General features: G+C 40.2%; 1 protein-coding gene across 1 annotated transcript in view; it reads left to right on the forward strand.

The window, feature by feature from the left end:
* Window positions 1-1,305, forward strand: part of LOC150080563 (uncharacterized) — a 44,218-nt gene extending 42,913 nt beyond the window's left edge. Inside the window, exon 28 of the mRNA XM_090380738.1 lies at window positions 1,213-1,305. Coding sequence (XP_090236864.1) covers window positions 1,213-1,265 — 53 coding nt within the window. The 3' untranslated portion in view covers window positions 1,266-1,305. The remainder of the gene's footprint in view (window positions 1-1,212) is intronic.
* Window positions 1,306-17,155: the final 15,850 nt, after the last annotated feature.

The following is a 17,155-nucleotide window of genomic DNA, read 5'->3' on the forward strand; positions in this document are numbered from 1 at the left end:
TTATTGGTGGTGATGAAACCTTTGAATCAAATTCCAACCTCTAAATCAGTATGTTTTCCCGCAAGAGAGATAAGAATTCCCTGAAGCATTGAATGAATCTCAGTAGGCAAATTTTTCAAGGAAAAGACCATTTGGACGGATTTATGCTGAGGCCACTCTAATTGAGATGTTTTGCTGGGTTGGCATAGGACGCTGTTAACATGGTTTGTGACAAACAAACCATTCAGACGACTTGATTGGAGTATGGATTTTCAGATCATCGGCATAAACCAGTATGTTAATCTTGTTCCTAGTGGATGGATGTAACAGAGCTGTAAACAATAAACCTGATGATACTCCCCGTTGGGGTACGCCTGTATTCACAACAATTACCCTCAGGTGGAGAATTCTATTTTCTATGATGTTTAATATAATATAAAGTTATATTAACATCATACCATAAAGTTTCTCAAACATTTCTAGCTACCCAAGAAAGAAAAAGGGTTTCGTCCTAATTCACACTACTATTTTAAGAGAGCAATTAATCTGACTATTAGTTTTCTGATGGTTAAACTGTTTCCATCAGATAATATGTGAATCAAAATTATCTGGCGGGCAGATTTGCTGCTTGGCAATAAAAAAGTCCTCGAAGAATATATTTTTAAAGCAGTCTGTCAATGCTGTACATGAAAGAGATGGTTGGCTTTGAAGAAGGACGATGACGTCGTCCTTCTTCAAAGATCATTAAATTTGGAAGGATTACTCTTTCAAAAAGTCGGTACACGTTCTTAAATTCAGTTCTAAAATTGAAACATGGAATTAAATTTCCTTTACGAACATTTAGAAACTTCGTATTTTTGAATCGCTTTCCAGAGTTTGACTGGAATCCTTAATTCCTATGATTATTTCGCAGGGATTAAAGTCCCTAAAATATTAACTTTGTCGGCAGCTGAATTCTACGATGATTTAATAAACGAAACACATAGGTGGACTTTAATTTATTTCCTTAAATATTGGCATGATTGTTTTGAAACTTTAAGTAGACTTTTTTCAAGCTGCATTTCCTGTTTGTTCACCGTAGGCAACAATTTCATGTCTTAATCCAAATTCCAATGAATGCATTTATAGTTTAAACGAAATTATTTCCCAGTTTTAATGAATATATTTGTTTTTGTATTCTAACTTGATATTTTAAATGTTTTTCCTTAAATTGTATTTTTTTTTTCTTTGCAGGAGACGCGGTGATACTTGATGGGAACACTGGAATTTTAAGAAAAACAGATTGACGATTATTGATACAATTTAATTGTATTAAGATTCATGTTAAAAAAATAGTTTAATTAAACCGGCGAATTTTTTTCTCATTTGGTTGTGTAAAATGTTTACAGAAAGCATTATACTGTTAAAGTTTCTGTTAATGTTAATATATTTCATTTTAACTACCATCATATGTACGTAATTGAATAAAGATATTTCACTAAACTTGCGCATACTTTTATAAGCGACTCTATTTTTAATTTTACTGTTTTCTTTCGACAGTAATCAACTTAAAATTAATGAGTTTCTTTGATGCCCAGGCAAAATGTAGACTTATAGAGTATCTCAGGTAGGGCTGCTCCATAACGTTACTTCAACTTTCCCGTGGTACTTGTTTCTGGCTACTTTTCCACCAGGAAGGAGAGATGTCAGGCGAGGGAAACCAGAGAGAGATTTAACTGCAGACAGTTGGCATCTAAAGATCTTCGATGTGGCATTTGTTCTGGTTTGGAATCAGTTACCGCATGTCCAGAAATAGTTGATCCTACTAATCATAATTTGAAGAAATTCAAATTTTCATAATAGGGAAATTATTTCCCTTAAACATTTCCTCATGAAAGTATACTTAAAAGCGTTCTTGAGAATTCAACTTCACCAATTAAAACCTGTTCATCGTTTTTAACCTAGAAAACTTTAATTTCTACAAATACTGCTAGAAAAATCACAACTAAATGCTTTAATCTTGCCCTACAAATAAGTAGCACTGCACCCTGAGGAGTAATATATTGCTTTTTATTTATTTTTCATGCATTACCCTGATGGCCATTCCAGGAATTATTGTCTCTTCATTGGGAGATCGCGATAGTGAGAGGGGTCTCAATCATTAGCCCGAACTGGGCACAAACACCAGCGCAAGATTAACGCGATTTATTTTAACAAGATGAGAGATTTCAAATTTCGAATAATTAAAGTTACAAAGAATAAGCTGATGTGTAATATAAAAGCATTATTTTGTATGCACAGGTAGCAAACTTGTAGCAAACTAAGTTTGCTACAAATTTAGTTGTAAGTGTGAATTTGTCCTCCATGACAGTACAGTACGGGTGGAAAAGAACTGAGCTCGAGTCAGTCGACGACGTGAGGAATTTTTATGGGCCTTTTTCATCACGTGGTTGAGTTAGTCGGTCTCAGGCAGTGGTACATGGTTTTTTTTTTCTCCCGCAGACTCAGGGTTTTCATCCAACAAAACAGAAAATTAACCACAGAACACCCGCAATTTACAGACAGTATACAAGGAGCAATAGGGTCTTAGTCGCTGATGTTCCTAAAATCCAATAACAACAACAACCGCCTTGGCAAAATCATAAATGTATCATTTTAAATATTCTGTGTACAAGATAATTAGATATCACTTATTTCTTCCATTGTATAACTGCCTCCGCCCCCATACACATAACGGAGATATTTAGAATAATAAAATGTTTGGTCACTCAGGAGAGGAAAGGCAAATAAAAAAATAATAATAATAATAATAATAATAAAAAATTCGGAAGAGTTCACGATCCTCGAGACCATATTTGCAATGTCATTTAGGGCGACGAAACCATAGTTGGGAAGCTTGCTCTATGCCACAAGTGCTGTTAACTTAAGAGCTTACCATATTTAGTGTATATCCATAAAACGCGCTCAGTTACCATAGCAATCTTAAAATTTGCATTAGTCTAGCAATTACTTCTCAAAGTACTTTGAAGTTATATTTATGCAAGATTATCTGTTGCTTTATACCTTGCCAGAAATGAGGAAATTTATTTTCCAACGGTGATATCAAGTGATAAAAGAGAATAAAACACTTGGAAACGTGAATTGCTCAACTCCTTTTAATCATGGTTTCCAGCGGATCACAATGGTGACCTTCAATTTGATAATCTGAAGCAGTCGATAGATTGCATTTTAGCTCATTTCTAAGTATCAAGTGATAAGCGTGAAAAGAATTTCTTTCGGACGGTTAATATCATTCACTGACGCCAGACCCTGCCAAGATAAACTGCCTTAAGGCAGTTTAGAGTTGATAATCATACTGATGTTATACGATAATATAAAATTGACTACGAATGTTTAATGGCAGAGTTAAAAAGCACTGTCCTTGTCTATCAACCAGGTAGGACCGAAATAGTCTAGAAGTACGCGATTCACAGCTAACATAGATCACGTACAGTATTTTGAAGCATGCAAAATACTGGAATCTGTTTACGTACACGCTGTCCACTCTGCCATGGTTAGTTTTTAACGCAGTCGAAAATGTGAATATTAAGAAGGCTTATTACATGGAATCCATTTGGTTTTGCGTATAGAACGCAGGTTCATTATTGTCAATATCAAGCTGATTTCGACGTAGGGAATGACTTCCACAACCGAATGAGTGGTAAAGTTTTCTTGGCAACATCTGAGCACAGTAGGAAAAAATAGAAAATTAACCTGCTTCAGTACAGTTAAGTCAATGTTGGGGCTTGAGGGGCGGAGAATCTCTGCGCTCAGGCTACGATTCGGACCACTGAACAAACAACCACAAAGATAGCACGTTGTGTGTAATCCATCGCCTGTCAGCCCATCTCAGTCGGAGGGATTGGGACTTACAGAACTGTAAACGATCATTTAATGAGAGGTCAAGGTTCGCTATTATTGGTGACTTAACGACATTCCCTAAGCTCCATCCATCTAGTGTATACCTTTCAGCCCGCTAATCAGTTTCTCTGTCTTTCGTTGGTACAGTTTGAAAGAAATTGGTCTGAATGACCAGCGATGTCGTGAGATGCTGTTTATTAACTACTCCCGTGTGACCAGCAGAAGTGAGATAAAAGGCTTGACTGTTTGATTGAAGTCGTTGTATTTCGCACTATGTGACATTTGCGCTGAATCCGCATCCACAGTGACGCAATTTGGCAAATTTCCATTATTTTATATTAATTGGGGTTGAGTTCCCTATTTCATCGTATCATATGGGAGAAATATGTAAACAGTGATCCCCCCCCCACCAATATAAACTGATATTGGTGATGTCCGAACTGTATTCAGGAGCATTCCATAGACTTTTGGAAGCGACCATTGAATTCGCCGCCCCCAGAAATCCCTTGGAGAAGTAATCCCGTTCTCCTAGGGGCATTTTTGCATTCTGCTGTCCCCGTCCTAAGTGTCGTGGGGATAGCCCAAGACGAATTGTGCACAAATGGATACAGCCAGGGACTTGTGGTGGGTATCGACAGTCATCTTTTGAACATATCTAGTTGAACATTCTAAAACATTCTCGATAATCCGATTCCTCCCAATTATTCGGAATCTGCAAAAATGAAAGGGTGACCTGATAAATTCAAGGATTCCCATACGCAAGTTCAAAACGATGAACCGGTCATCATAGACCAACCTGAAGCGAATGAGGACGCCCGCTCAGGTACCACCTAAAACAAGAGGAAACACCGCAGACAAACGGTCCTTAAATCAGAAAGGGAAACTCGCTTGCAAGCGGAAGCAAGAGAACAACTGGAACCAGCTGCACCCCAAAGAGATATAAATGAGGGTAAACAGCAGGAGCCGCCCCTGGACCACACGCTTCCCGAGGGTATAGTCAATGAGAAAACCCTCATATTTAAAACGGTCCTAGAACACATCTTTAAGGACAATCCCAATTGGGTATCCACAGGACTGCGGTTGCAAAGAGTGACCACATTTCACAAAATGGAGATGATCCTCCATGACAGGTATGTAGAAAGCCAGAAAGCTAACGCACGGGTAGAAGCATATAAAGAATGCGGGGTAAAACAAACGCCACTGCGCGCTTCGAAATATTCGGTAGCGCTGAGGACCCCAATAGCAACGGAAACACAACCGACCACAGAGACGCACCACAAGAGGAAAACATTGTTACCAACACCGAACCTGGTGATACTCCGACCAAAGAAGACAGGCAAGATCCCCTATAGTGAGGGAAAAAAATAATAATAATTAATAATATGAGGGAGGACCTTAAAAATACAAAAATAGAAGGAATACGGAATAGGACTGGTAATTGAAACGGAAACTAAACAAGAAATACAAAGTATCATAGAAAACCCCAAGGTAGAGGCCCTCGGATTAACGGCCTATCCGCCCAAAAAGAAGGGTCAGTTAATAATAATCTACAACATCAACCCAGTCACAGAAGTCACAGCCGCCCAGCTGGCCGAAGAGCTCTACCTGGAATATGCAAAGAGAAATGCTGGACAAGGAAACTCATGAAGTAATAACCCCAAAGTTTCATATAAAGGCGAGAGAAGGAATAATCAACAACTGGAGCGTGGAGCTTATACCGGAAGCATGGCAAATCTTAAAGGACAGGACAAGGGTATATATTGATTGGGGCAGTTACCGCTTTCGGGAGCGAGTAGTGGTTCAGAAATGCTTTAGATGCTGCAAGTTCGGGCACACTACGCATGTCTGCACCCAGACGTTCCAACTTTTGGACACTGCACAGAGAAGGGGCACGCCTTTAAAGACCGTCCATACAAAGACAAGGAAGCCACCTGCGGTAACTGTAAGACAATGAAAATGGAACACGCGCATTCAATCAAGGACCCCAAGTATCCAGTCTACCTTAAAGCCAAAAGCATATGCCAAAATGAAATCGACTATAGGGACAAGAAGTAAAGAGTATAATACAGCAATGATTAAGATAATCCAGAATAACGCGCAACGAGCCAAAACAGTGGCAGCCCATATCCAGGTCAGGCCGATGAGGAAAACACAGACATAATCATATTACAGGAGTCATACGTTCATGCAAAGCGGGTGGTGGGATTTCGCTGCAATATAAGGCCGTCCATATGGAGGAGGACACCCCATGGACGGCGGTCCTAGTCAGAAACACCAATATCACTGCAACAAAAATAAATAAACTGTGCACGACCTGGGCTGCATGTGCCCAGCTCATTATAGCATTACGCTCTTTACAGCAGCACGCAACAGATACGCAGTTGCCAAGGCGGATTGGCCCCAATACAAAGAACTACTAACTACAGCGGTTAACCACAAACCTCCGTCCCTGGATCCACAGAACAATCCGAACGAACAGTCATATTGTCAGACAAAACCTCATCGGTCCTCCTAAAGGGGACTCTACAACTACGACGACCCCTGTAAATTAAAATCAGCAATGTAACCATCAAATTTGTAAGACAACTGAAATATCTGGGCTTTATCCTAGATAACTACCTGACGCTCCAGCCGCATCTGAAATACACAAGAAGAAAAATCAGAGAATACTCCGGACTGGTAACCAGAATCACAAGAAAAGATTGGGGACTCAAGAAAAAACCCTGATGCTTTACTATAAAACTTTTTGGTATCCAAAAACGACACTAGTAGTTAACAAAAGAATACTAGAAATGACCCAAAGGACTATACTGCTATCAACAATGCGCGCTTGCCGCACGGCAAGCGCGCGTTGTTGATAGCAGTATGGTACCCCAGCATTGCAGGTACTTGCTGGAGCGCTCCCCGTGGATCTGGAGGCTGTTCAGGCGGGGAATACTGTTTTTGCTGGCCAGGGGAGTGGCCGCCACCTACCAAGGATCCACTACTGATCCGACGGGAAACCTAACCCCCCCCCCCCAAAATAGACCTTTGGCAGAGAAGGTGGACGGAGACTCCAAAAGGCGAAGCAACAAAAATATTTCTACTAGACCTCAGGAAAATATACCCAAATCAGCGGGTCTGGTACTTCTCAGGGTCCCATATGACAACATTATTACCCAGACACGGACCCAATAAGGAGAAGCTGTTTGGCTTTGGACGCGTTGAGGACCCCAACTGCTTATGTGGGAAGAGCGAAAGCTGGAGCCACATAGTCTATGATTGTCAACACTATGAAAACCTCAGAGGGCTACTAATAACAAGATTGAGATATCTCCCAAAAGGACTGGAGCACCACTCCCTGGACACCGAGGAGGAACATAGGGCCCTCTCCAGGTATGCGCAAGACCTATTAACCAGGAGAAAAACACTAATAGCTATCTACAGCAACGTACACAAAGATTGATAAAATTCGGCGCGAAATGTGACAGAAAACTAAAACCTGCAGGGGACCAGTACATGTACAACAAGAGTGCTGATCACACGGAAAAGCAAAGCAAGGATGGGACTTGTCCCAAGTGTGACAAAACCGAGAACAGAGAACAGATTAAACGCAGCACAGCTGCAAGCAGCCTGATGACGATCTGAAGAGGGCACCCTAGCCCCTTCACCTATTATTCCACTTCCCTGGGGGGGACATTCACTGTTCCCTCCCTTCCTCGCCACCCCCTAACTTCTACTCTGGTGGGGCATGATCATGTCTCACTGAAAACTAGGGCTAGCTACTCTATTGGCCCTATATTTCTGTCTTTCCCCCCAGTCTTCAGTCTTCCCCTCTCTATCTTCATCATAGCGAAAACCCCACACATCAAAAACTTAACATGATAAAATTACCTTATGTCCAAAACTCGGCGTAGAAAACTTAAGCCATATTACCTCTATGATAGCATAGATTTTTTTTTTAGGTTCTAGCCGCCAAAATCCCTGGAAATTAAGGGGCAGGACCTGCCAGAGTGAATTTAAGGCTACTGGGTTCCTGGTCTGCCTCCAAGGGGGTGAAGTGGGGCAACGTTGGTCCTCAGTATGTTGGTTGGTCCTGTTGGTCCAGTAAGTTGGTCCTCCTTCACCATCATCCAATGGCTAAATGACCAGATGAACAACCGTACTCGACACCACACATGAACAATTCCCACGGACTTTTAAATCTCTGGCTTTTCCCAGAAGAGAATTCTGAAGAGAATATCAGCACCATGCGACCTCGAAGACAGTCCTCACAATCTATTTCAGTCCGATCACTAATCCATTGCCATACTCCTGCACTTAGCCGCACCTAACTTTGATATCCAAGGTCGAGCTAGCTGTGGACCTCATGACCAGATGGATTCGAACCATTGCAAGTTATGGTGCTACAAATACTGTTGCATCACTCCCCATTCGAGAGCTTGGTGGACACCAGCATTGAACGACAGCTTTCAAGAAAAACAAAATTTGCAATAAGAGATGGAAAGAATCAGGCGCTATACAAGATCGTATTGCCTTCTCCAGAGACCGGGAAATTTTCAACCGCCAGAAATCATTTGCAATTAAAAAACATTTAAATGCAATCCTACGAAAAGGCAAATCGTTTTATGACTCTCAGCACACAGGAATTCCTAAAACACTGGACCCTGAACTGTGAATGGACCACATTGCACGGTTCTCAAAAACTGTGGCCCGGATGCACCTAGGCAACTTACCCATCAACAACGTTCCTACTGATATGCTCGCCACCGTTCGCATCACCAGGAAGCAGCTTATAACTGATACAAATGGATTGCCGCCCACTGCAACTGCAGGCCCAGATCTTGTGCCACAATTCATGATTAAATGTCTTAGCTCATTTATCATCGATCCTCTACTATCAATTTTAACCGTGTCTTAACGCAGCACTACTACCCTCCTCTCTGGAACAGATATGCTGTGAGGCCACACCCTAAATGCCAATCTGCAACCCTCATTAAACAGTTCAGGTCAATCTCTCATTCTTCCAGCCTCTTGAATCTTATGGAGAAGACATTACTTTTCACCATCACCAATCAAATCATTCCTCACACACCCCCATAGATTCACTATACCATTCCAGGAAGATTCACAGTTACCCATTTAACATTCTTATCCAACACCATTCTCAGTGCACTAGAAACTAAAGCAGAGCTTGCCGTCACGTACATCGACCTGGAAGCTGCCTTCGACTCCATCAGTATCCCCTTACTTTTTCACCTTTTAGAAAACTACTTCTACATAAAAGGTGACATGTTGTGATTTATCACAACCCTGCTCTCTGACAGAACCATTCTTTCTCCAGATTGTGTATTCTGGAGAATACACAATCCATAGAAAGATCACTGCGAGAGTTCCCCAAGGCGGAGTCCTCTCCAGAACATTATTCACTGTAGTTATTATTCAGTTTGTGCAACAGAGAGAAAACATACTCTGCTATGCCGATGATAATAAGCTATATATACTTAGATTAACCCCGGCCAACATCTCTCAAACATCAATAAAAAGATCAGTGAAAAGTTACACGACTTAGGATCATATCTCCATCAATTTGGCCTCCTCATTAACCCTGCCAAATCAGCCCAAATTGTCTTTTCTCTGAAGCGCCAACCCACTGAAATGCAAGCTTCTCTAGACGGCATTCTCTTCCCAGTGGTCAAGATGCATACGGACTTGGGAGTCGTCTTCGACTATAAACTGAGCTTCAACCCCCACAATGACAAGCTCATAGCAAAATTCTGTCAAATGCGCTGAACCACAAAACAACAAGTGCTCTACGTTAGGGATCTGGATGTGAGTCGTCGGTACGTATACACCTCAGTATACTCTGTCGTATTATATGCCTCGGAAATTTGGGGATCCGCGGCCCCTATCAACATCAAGCGCGTGTACTCCGCCCGAGCAAAGGACAACTGCGATGTCACTTAATTTTGCCCGACTTCCAGATCTTGTATTGGAAAAACGCCTTGTTCTCACTGTCAAAATGACAACCGGAATGATCTCAGAGCCAAGTATCTGGGAACTGTGTGGCTGGAGGATCCCTCTACCCGGACTGAGGTCAGCTCCCACGCTCACAGCCCACTATAACAGACTAGCCCTTAGTGACCGCTTTCTCCCCAGGGAGATGCTACCTACAGTCCATTCAATTAACGGCGACCTCTGTAGGTTTGCGAAGGAGGTACCGAAGACAGATCCTTAAGAGGCTGACCTTGGCCATGCAAAGTGCACATTGATAAGGGCAGCATAATAATGTCCGATATATTGTAAATAATGTTCCAAGCACGGTCTTTATGAATGTGTTGTGAATAAAGTCAAGAATATCTTTATGAATATAAACATTAATATAAATATAAGGCAAATGTAAATATGAATGTATTTATATCTTTATTAATTCATTATAAATACTGTCAAAAGCATAATATTCTGTAAATAATCTGACACTGATTCTATTGTTGGCTCTGGGGGATGAGCCCTAACTTCGATGTGTACCCCGTCTCTCCAAGACTATTGTCCACCAGCCAATGTAAAATTGGCTGGTGTACATTTCCTCTGCCAATTCCAATAAAAAGCATGGATTTAAGCTGGAAACTCTACGGAGGATGCCATGAGCCACCTATTCACAACATTTAAAAACTCAGAGGAGAAATATATGCTGGCAATCTCTATTGACTTTGCTGGGGCATTTGGCTCACTCTGGTGGTCTAGTGTCCTTAGGAGACTTCGCCAGGCAAATGCCCCACAAAACATCTATAAGGTAATCAACGGCTACCTTACAGACAGAAGTGTCTCAGTATGCATACGATTCCAGGAATTAATATGACCTCTGAATAAGGGCTGCCCGCGGGGTTCAATCCTTGACCCTTTCTTCCTTCTGGAACAGTGTTCTGGATGAATGTCTGGCCTTAGAACTGGACCCCGTGGAAAGCCTGGCCTTTGCAGATGACATGATTTTCCTTGTTAAAGGTAACGCGCGAGTGGCTGTAGAGCAAAGATCAAATGCTGCCCTCTTGCAGCTGCAGGAATGGGCACAAATGCATATGCTCAAAATATCACCTTACAAAACCAAACAAATACTTCTAAAAGGAAATTTGGACATAAGAAGACGTTCACAAATAAAAATTAACACAAAAACTATAAAAATGGTAACAGAACTAAAATATCGTGGATTAGTCTTTGATTCAAAATTAACTTTTTATCCCCATTCTACCTACTTGGCGAAGAAAGTGAGAAATTATGCAATTATGGTTGTCAATTTTGCCAGAATCAGTCGGGCAGATCGAGGGCTCAAAAGAAAGACCATGGCAATTATATACCGTGCAATGTTCCTACCTGTTATCACCTATGGGTCGGTGTATGGTTCATCCGCTCGGTCATAGTAAGAAACAGGAATAATTAGAATCAGTACAAAGGACAATACTTCTCACTATTACCAAAGCATGTCGCACAGTCAGCACACCTGCGCTACAGTGCTGGCCGGAGCTCTCCTACTTTACCTGGAAGTAGCCAAAATAGGCTCCTATTATAGACTTAAAAAGGGCATACCCACAGATTTTCTGGGGATAGCTCTTGACACAGCTAACACCATCAAGGCTGAAAGAAAAAGAATAGCCACAAAACTCCACGAGTTATGGCAAACAACGTGGGAGCAGGGAACCAGAGGTGTGGTTACCAAAAGGTTTCTACCATGGGTGGCAATGCCAACCACTTAGGTGGCTCAAAGCCACCTAAGTGGTATGTCCCTGGACTTTTTACAACATTTATATTGACAGGTCACGTCTCCCTAAAGGCAAAACTAACCTCCTTAGGGCTGAATGATGACCCAAACTGCACCTGTGGCGAGAGTGAAGTCTGGGCACACATTCTATTTGAATGTATAATTTATGACCTCCCCAGAACACAACTAATAGCGTAGAACGGCACCCTTCCCAGGGGAGAATAACATCTATTCATCCCAGAAGAGGAAAATTATAAAGCCTAATTCAGTTTAATTACAGTATTTAAAATTATACTACACACCTTTGCATCCCCCCCTCCCCTGGTGTGTGCAAAAGAAAAAAAAAAGATGAGTGTGTGAGGAAAAAAAAAAAAATATATATATATATATATCATCATCATCATCATCAGCCATTTTTAATCCACTGCAGGATGAAGGCCTCTCCAGCAACTTTCCAGTTCCTTCTGTTTTGAGCACTGGCCATCCATTTACTACTCAAAAACTCATGAATTTCATCTATCCATCTCCGCCTTTGTCTTCCAGGTTTTCTTCTAGCTCCTCTTGGGTACCATTCTGTTATTTTCTTAGTCCATCTGTCATCATGTCTTCGAGCTATGTGTCCTGCCCAAGACATATATATATATATATATATACAGTATATAACCTAACAGAAAAAGAAAAAAATTACTATAAAATGTAGGGAGAAAAAAGTATAGAAATAGAATGCAAGTAGAATGAGAATGCAGATTATGAATGAAGTGAACGTGTGTCTCTCCCACCCACCCCTACCCAGGCAGCATTCAGCTCTGCTGCTAGCGACCATCTGGCGATCTGTATCACGCTCCCTTGTGTGGTACCTTTATTTTCCTTCCCTTGTTGGAGGGGGGATGAGACGGTTTCCTGTCTCCTCCCCTCCCCGGCACCCACTCTTTCCCCTGGTGGGGCTTATCCCCACTGATATTTCTGGGGACCCTTTCCCTATTGTCCCCATACTTCTATCTGTTTCCCCCAACCTTCAGTCTTCTTTCCTACTCTAACTTACTGGACCATCGTCCTAGATCTTAATCTAAATTAAACACTAAATTTAAACTTCAATTCGGCCTTAACCTAATATCCAGCGTTTACATTTTTTTTTTTTTTTTTTGTCTCTAGCCATTGAAATCTTAGGAAACTGTGGCAAGGTCTGCCAGAGTACTATTAAAAATCTACTGAGTGCCGGACCTGCCTCCCCGTGACAAAGTGTGGACAACTTTGGGTCCCAGTAGGGGTCCAACGGCTAAATGGTCAGAGATACAACGATACACAACGTTCCACTTCCTATACACTTTTAAAATCTCTGGCCTTCATAGAGTTCTGTGTCACGTAAAAAGAATACAACGCGGAGATGGGGGAAACTCCTGGTGCCGTCACACAACTAACACACTTTATACTTTACACTTTACACTTTGCCCATACATAATACTGTATATTGTAGCTTAATTGCATTGCACAATATATTTGTTGCCATTGGTCGAAGGAATGTATAAGCAATACAGAGATACTCAGAAGCGATAAGTTCTCGATTAGTTTATTATAAATCATCAGTTGTCATATTTTTAACATGCCTTGAATGCAAATCGACCAACCCATTTCTTTTATCTGGCTTTAGAGTCAAGTGATCATTCCATTTTATTGCATTCTCCATCGAGCGAGCGTTCTTCATTTTATCAGTTGTTCTTGTGAAGCTGTGGTGTCGATTGCTGTTTGATCATGATTGAACTACTACTCGCAATCATTTTCCTTCTTTCATTAGCTCCCTTGCTTAAACCAGGTACCGTTTGAGTGATGTCATTGTCAGTTTTCTGTAGTTTAATTGGTAATTAATCGATGGATATTTTATAATTGTAACAGAAACTTAAGCTGGGTGAAATATTAAATAAAAATAAAATTCCACGCTTTTAAACTAAAGAAGAGATTTAGGTTGAAAGTTAGATAATCCTAACATTTATTATCTATTGTTTAATACTACCCACAATATTATTAATACCGATATTGAATAAACTTTAAAAAAATACGAATTTTCATTCAAACTCGAGTGGATAAAATCAGTAAAAATTCCTTCTCTCAATGAAAGGAGAAATTTCTTCTTTCTAAACACCCATCAGTTCACAAGTCACGATACTGATAAGGTGCCAACACCGAAGTGCCAAGATTAATTTGTTTTAATGTTAAAATAAGAATTTGGTGAGGCATTCGTCATATCGATGGACACAGACGCTTCTCCAAGGACGGGAGCAGTATGTAAGTCAGAAAATAGATGACGCCCGTTTCCTTTGCACCTAGAAGAAGTGGCCCAGATGTACAGAATCATGTAAACATGAAACTTTTTAGTGGAAAACTAGGATTAAACCACCAAGTTGGCTCGTGTGAATGCTTTCTGCTACGAGAAGGTTGGATGGGTTGGGGTTGGATTTTTATTGGCGTACGAGAAAGGGAACAATGTATATTAGCATTGTAGACTTGGCTATGAATCAGAAATTGTTTTCTACTAATTATTCAGAAAACTTTATCTTTCAAACACGATTCTCTTTATATTCTCAGAAACGTGGACTCCTTTTGCTGACAGCACCGTGGAAAAATTTCCACTGAGGTGAATAAAAATAACAGGAGAGTAAAGTGAACTTTATTCTTTTTTTCTGGTGTTTGAATAAATTTAAATGAAATCCAATAGGCAAAAAGGAATATCAATCTCTTCGAAATCCATCGTGTTAAAATAAGTCGAATACTGATCTTCCCTTCAGATATTGATCGTGCTTTAAGAAAAAAATTAATGTAATACATACTAAAATACATAATATTTTTAACATTTCAGCCTCTTTGCATCCGCTCTATTCCTTCCGAAATACATTAAGTGATTGGCATTCGCCAATAACTTAATTCCAAAAAACAATATTGACCAAAAGATTGAGTTGTACCAACATTCGCCAATTGTATTGGCGAATGCCAATCACTTAATGTATATCGGAAGGTACAGAAAGGATGCAAAGAGGTTGAAATGTTAAAAATACTGATTCGTATTTTGATGCATTTGGCTTAATGATATTCTGATATTTCTAGTATCGAGTGCTTTTAATTCTCATCCCTTTCAGCAAGAGTAAACAATGCGTATCTCTTATGGAGCATTTTTACGATTATGCTCAGTGCGTGGAGAATCATCCAAAGCCTCTACATAAGCATTCTGCCAATATGCACAGGTACTTCACGCAGAGAATGCGCTATCAGAAAAACACCAAGTAGGATTTAAACCCGATAGTCCGGTATAATCATTAAATACTCACTATTTTCTTTCAGGTAAATTGAAGCGATTGGCTGCATATCTTTATATTAAGACACACAGAAGCTTAACGAAAAATAGGTTCGATGTATATGACTTCAACGGCAAGGATTCAAGAAATTTATCCGTGGTTGTACCACTGGAAGAGAAATTGGCAGAATCACCACAGGATGAAAATCACATGAAACAGGCAAGCGTATAACATAAGTTTTTCCTTACTTAGAAAATCAGTTCCTAATACTTATTGTTGAGGATTATTGCGAAGAGATACCTTCAAATCCGTGCTCCTGTTTTCTAGGGACAAGATGAAGTCTGCTTCAACGGGGTGAATTCAAAGAAAGAGTGCTTAGTTGCTCGCATATCGCGAAGATGTGGCGAAGTCGAAGCGTGGCTTCGAATAACCCTGGCTAATGGAAAATCATACGAATTACCGTGCAATGGGAAAGCCTCTCCTGACACCCACCCGCCGACATTCTCAGCTAAAGGCCTGAAGCTTCAATGTCTCTGTCCTATGAGAAGATGGAGGTTGTTCTTCAACGGAATGATGCAGTAAGTTGATTTACTAATTCTCTTTTAACAATCTGGGATCTGCAATCGAAATGTGTTATTGCATTGCTTTCTGGGTATAAGGTATTCCTTCTGAGAGAAATCTCAGAAGGAATACCTTATAGGTAAATAAAACTGATTGCAAGAAATGAGTGTATAACTATCGTCTTTAATGAATTAAAATCGTATCCTGATATTTTATTTCAAAAATTACAGAATATACTTGATACTTGGATTTAACTGATTAATCGTGTGTGTGTGCGTACGATAAATCCTTGAATTTCCTGTTTATCTAAGGATGGAGGGAGGCACTTTTTGAAACTGCTATTCGAAGTTCCGTAGCCTTTCAGTTGGCTTCACCTAGCGCTTTAAAACTGCTCATCCTCCAAAGATGCTACGGCGTAGTTAAAATAACTGTCATTTATGTGATTTAATTCAAGACAGTTTGTATGTAGAGCAGATGTGGGAAACCACAGGTAGCGCCTGACCGCGAAGCACACTCTGCAGTTCCGACAAAATATCGTATTAGGATCTATAAAATCGTGGGGGTGGATATGTGCGACTGTAATTTTTGAAAGAGCTGCTTGTTATCAATGTTTTACTTGTCATTTCCAGTGTATAATATTGCTGTTCCTCATTTAGAGAAATATCCAATGGAAGGAGGGATGACTCACAGAACTATGTCCACGTCAAATTTTGCTTCATGTAAGTATTTAATAATGCTTATACTTGGTAAAATTAGTTTTATTTAATGGGTGCTGAAAAGCGTCCTTTGAAATTGAATCACTTGCATCCGTTGAAATAAATCCGTGGCATATTCGACGATAATTCGCCTTAGTCAGATGGCAAATTTATATTTATAGAGTACTAATGAGAGTAGTATAGTGTTTTAAAATGTAAATGCTTCAAAATGGTAATGATAACTGTATATTTAATCGTGATTAAATATCCTTCTTCTTTGATTAATTCTTTGTTTTCTTAAAGCTGGACTGTCTCGTGTACTTTCTTTGACTACACCAGTGATATCGACCCCACACACCTGGCCGAAGCCATGGCAGAGGAGAAATGGGAAGGATATTTTCCACCTCTTTCCCAGTAAGTAAACAGTTCATTTAAATATGATTACATTTCTTTCTTTAATAGTATCTTTTCTTGATGTTACCGGAGAAAAAACATTTCTAAAATACAACCTGAGTGCCGAAATTTGGACGAGTTTTCACTCAGTCACATTTATGTATGCTGCCATACTCGTACATATTAGCCCATACTCCATTGAAAAGCTTCATTAGATGTCAGAATACAATGAATTGTTCTGTTGTTTAGTACCAGTTGGTGTTTTTTTTTTAACAAAAGGTTCCAGAAGGCGATGAACGGATACAATCAAGCGGGGATGTTCCTAGGGACTGTGAGCGTGGACAACGAAGAACAGGAGATGTACCTGTGGGGCACAAGGACTCATTTCTTGGGTGAGTCTTTTCAATTCGTTCAGAGTTTGTAAGAAAGAGTTCCTCGCAGAAATTGAATCAAATTTTTCATTTTTAGGCAAAAGCAGTCAAGAACAATAAGTTAATGGATTTGTTTCACGAGGTTTGGAATGTTCCATGCTGCTGTCAGTGGCAGTTCTTTCAAAGCAGCTATGGAAACGCCGTTCCCGTAGCTTTTATGAACTTCAAAATTAATTCGATAACCCGTAACTTGATTTAAAT

The sequence above is a fragment of the Mastigoproctus giganteus genome, chromosome 9 (assembly GCF_048544385.1).
Source record: "Mastigoproctus giganteus isolate SK-2022 chromosome 9, ASM4854438v1, whole genome shotgun sequence".
Lineage (NCBI taxonomy): Eukaryota > Metazoa > Arthropoda > Arachnida > Uropygi > Thelyphonidae > Mastigoproctus > Mastigoproctus giganteus.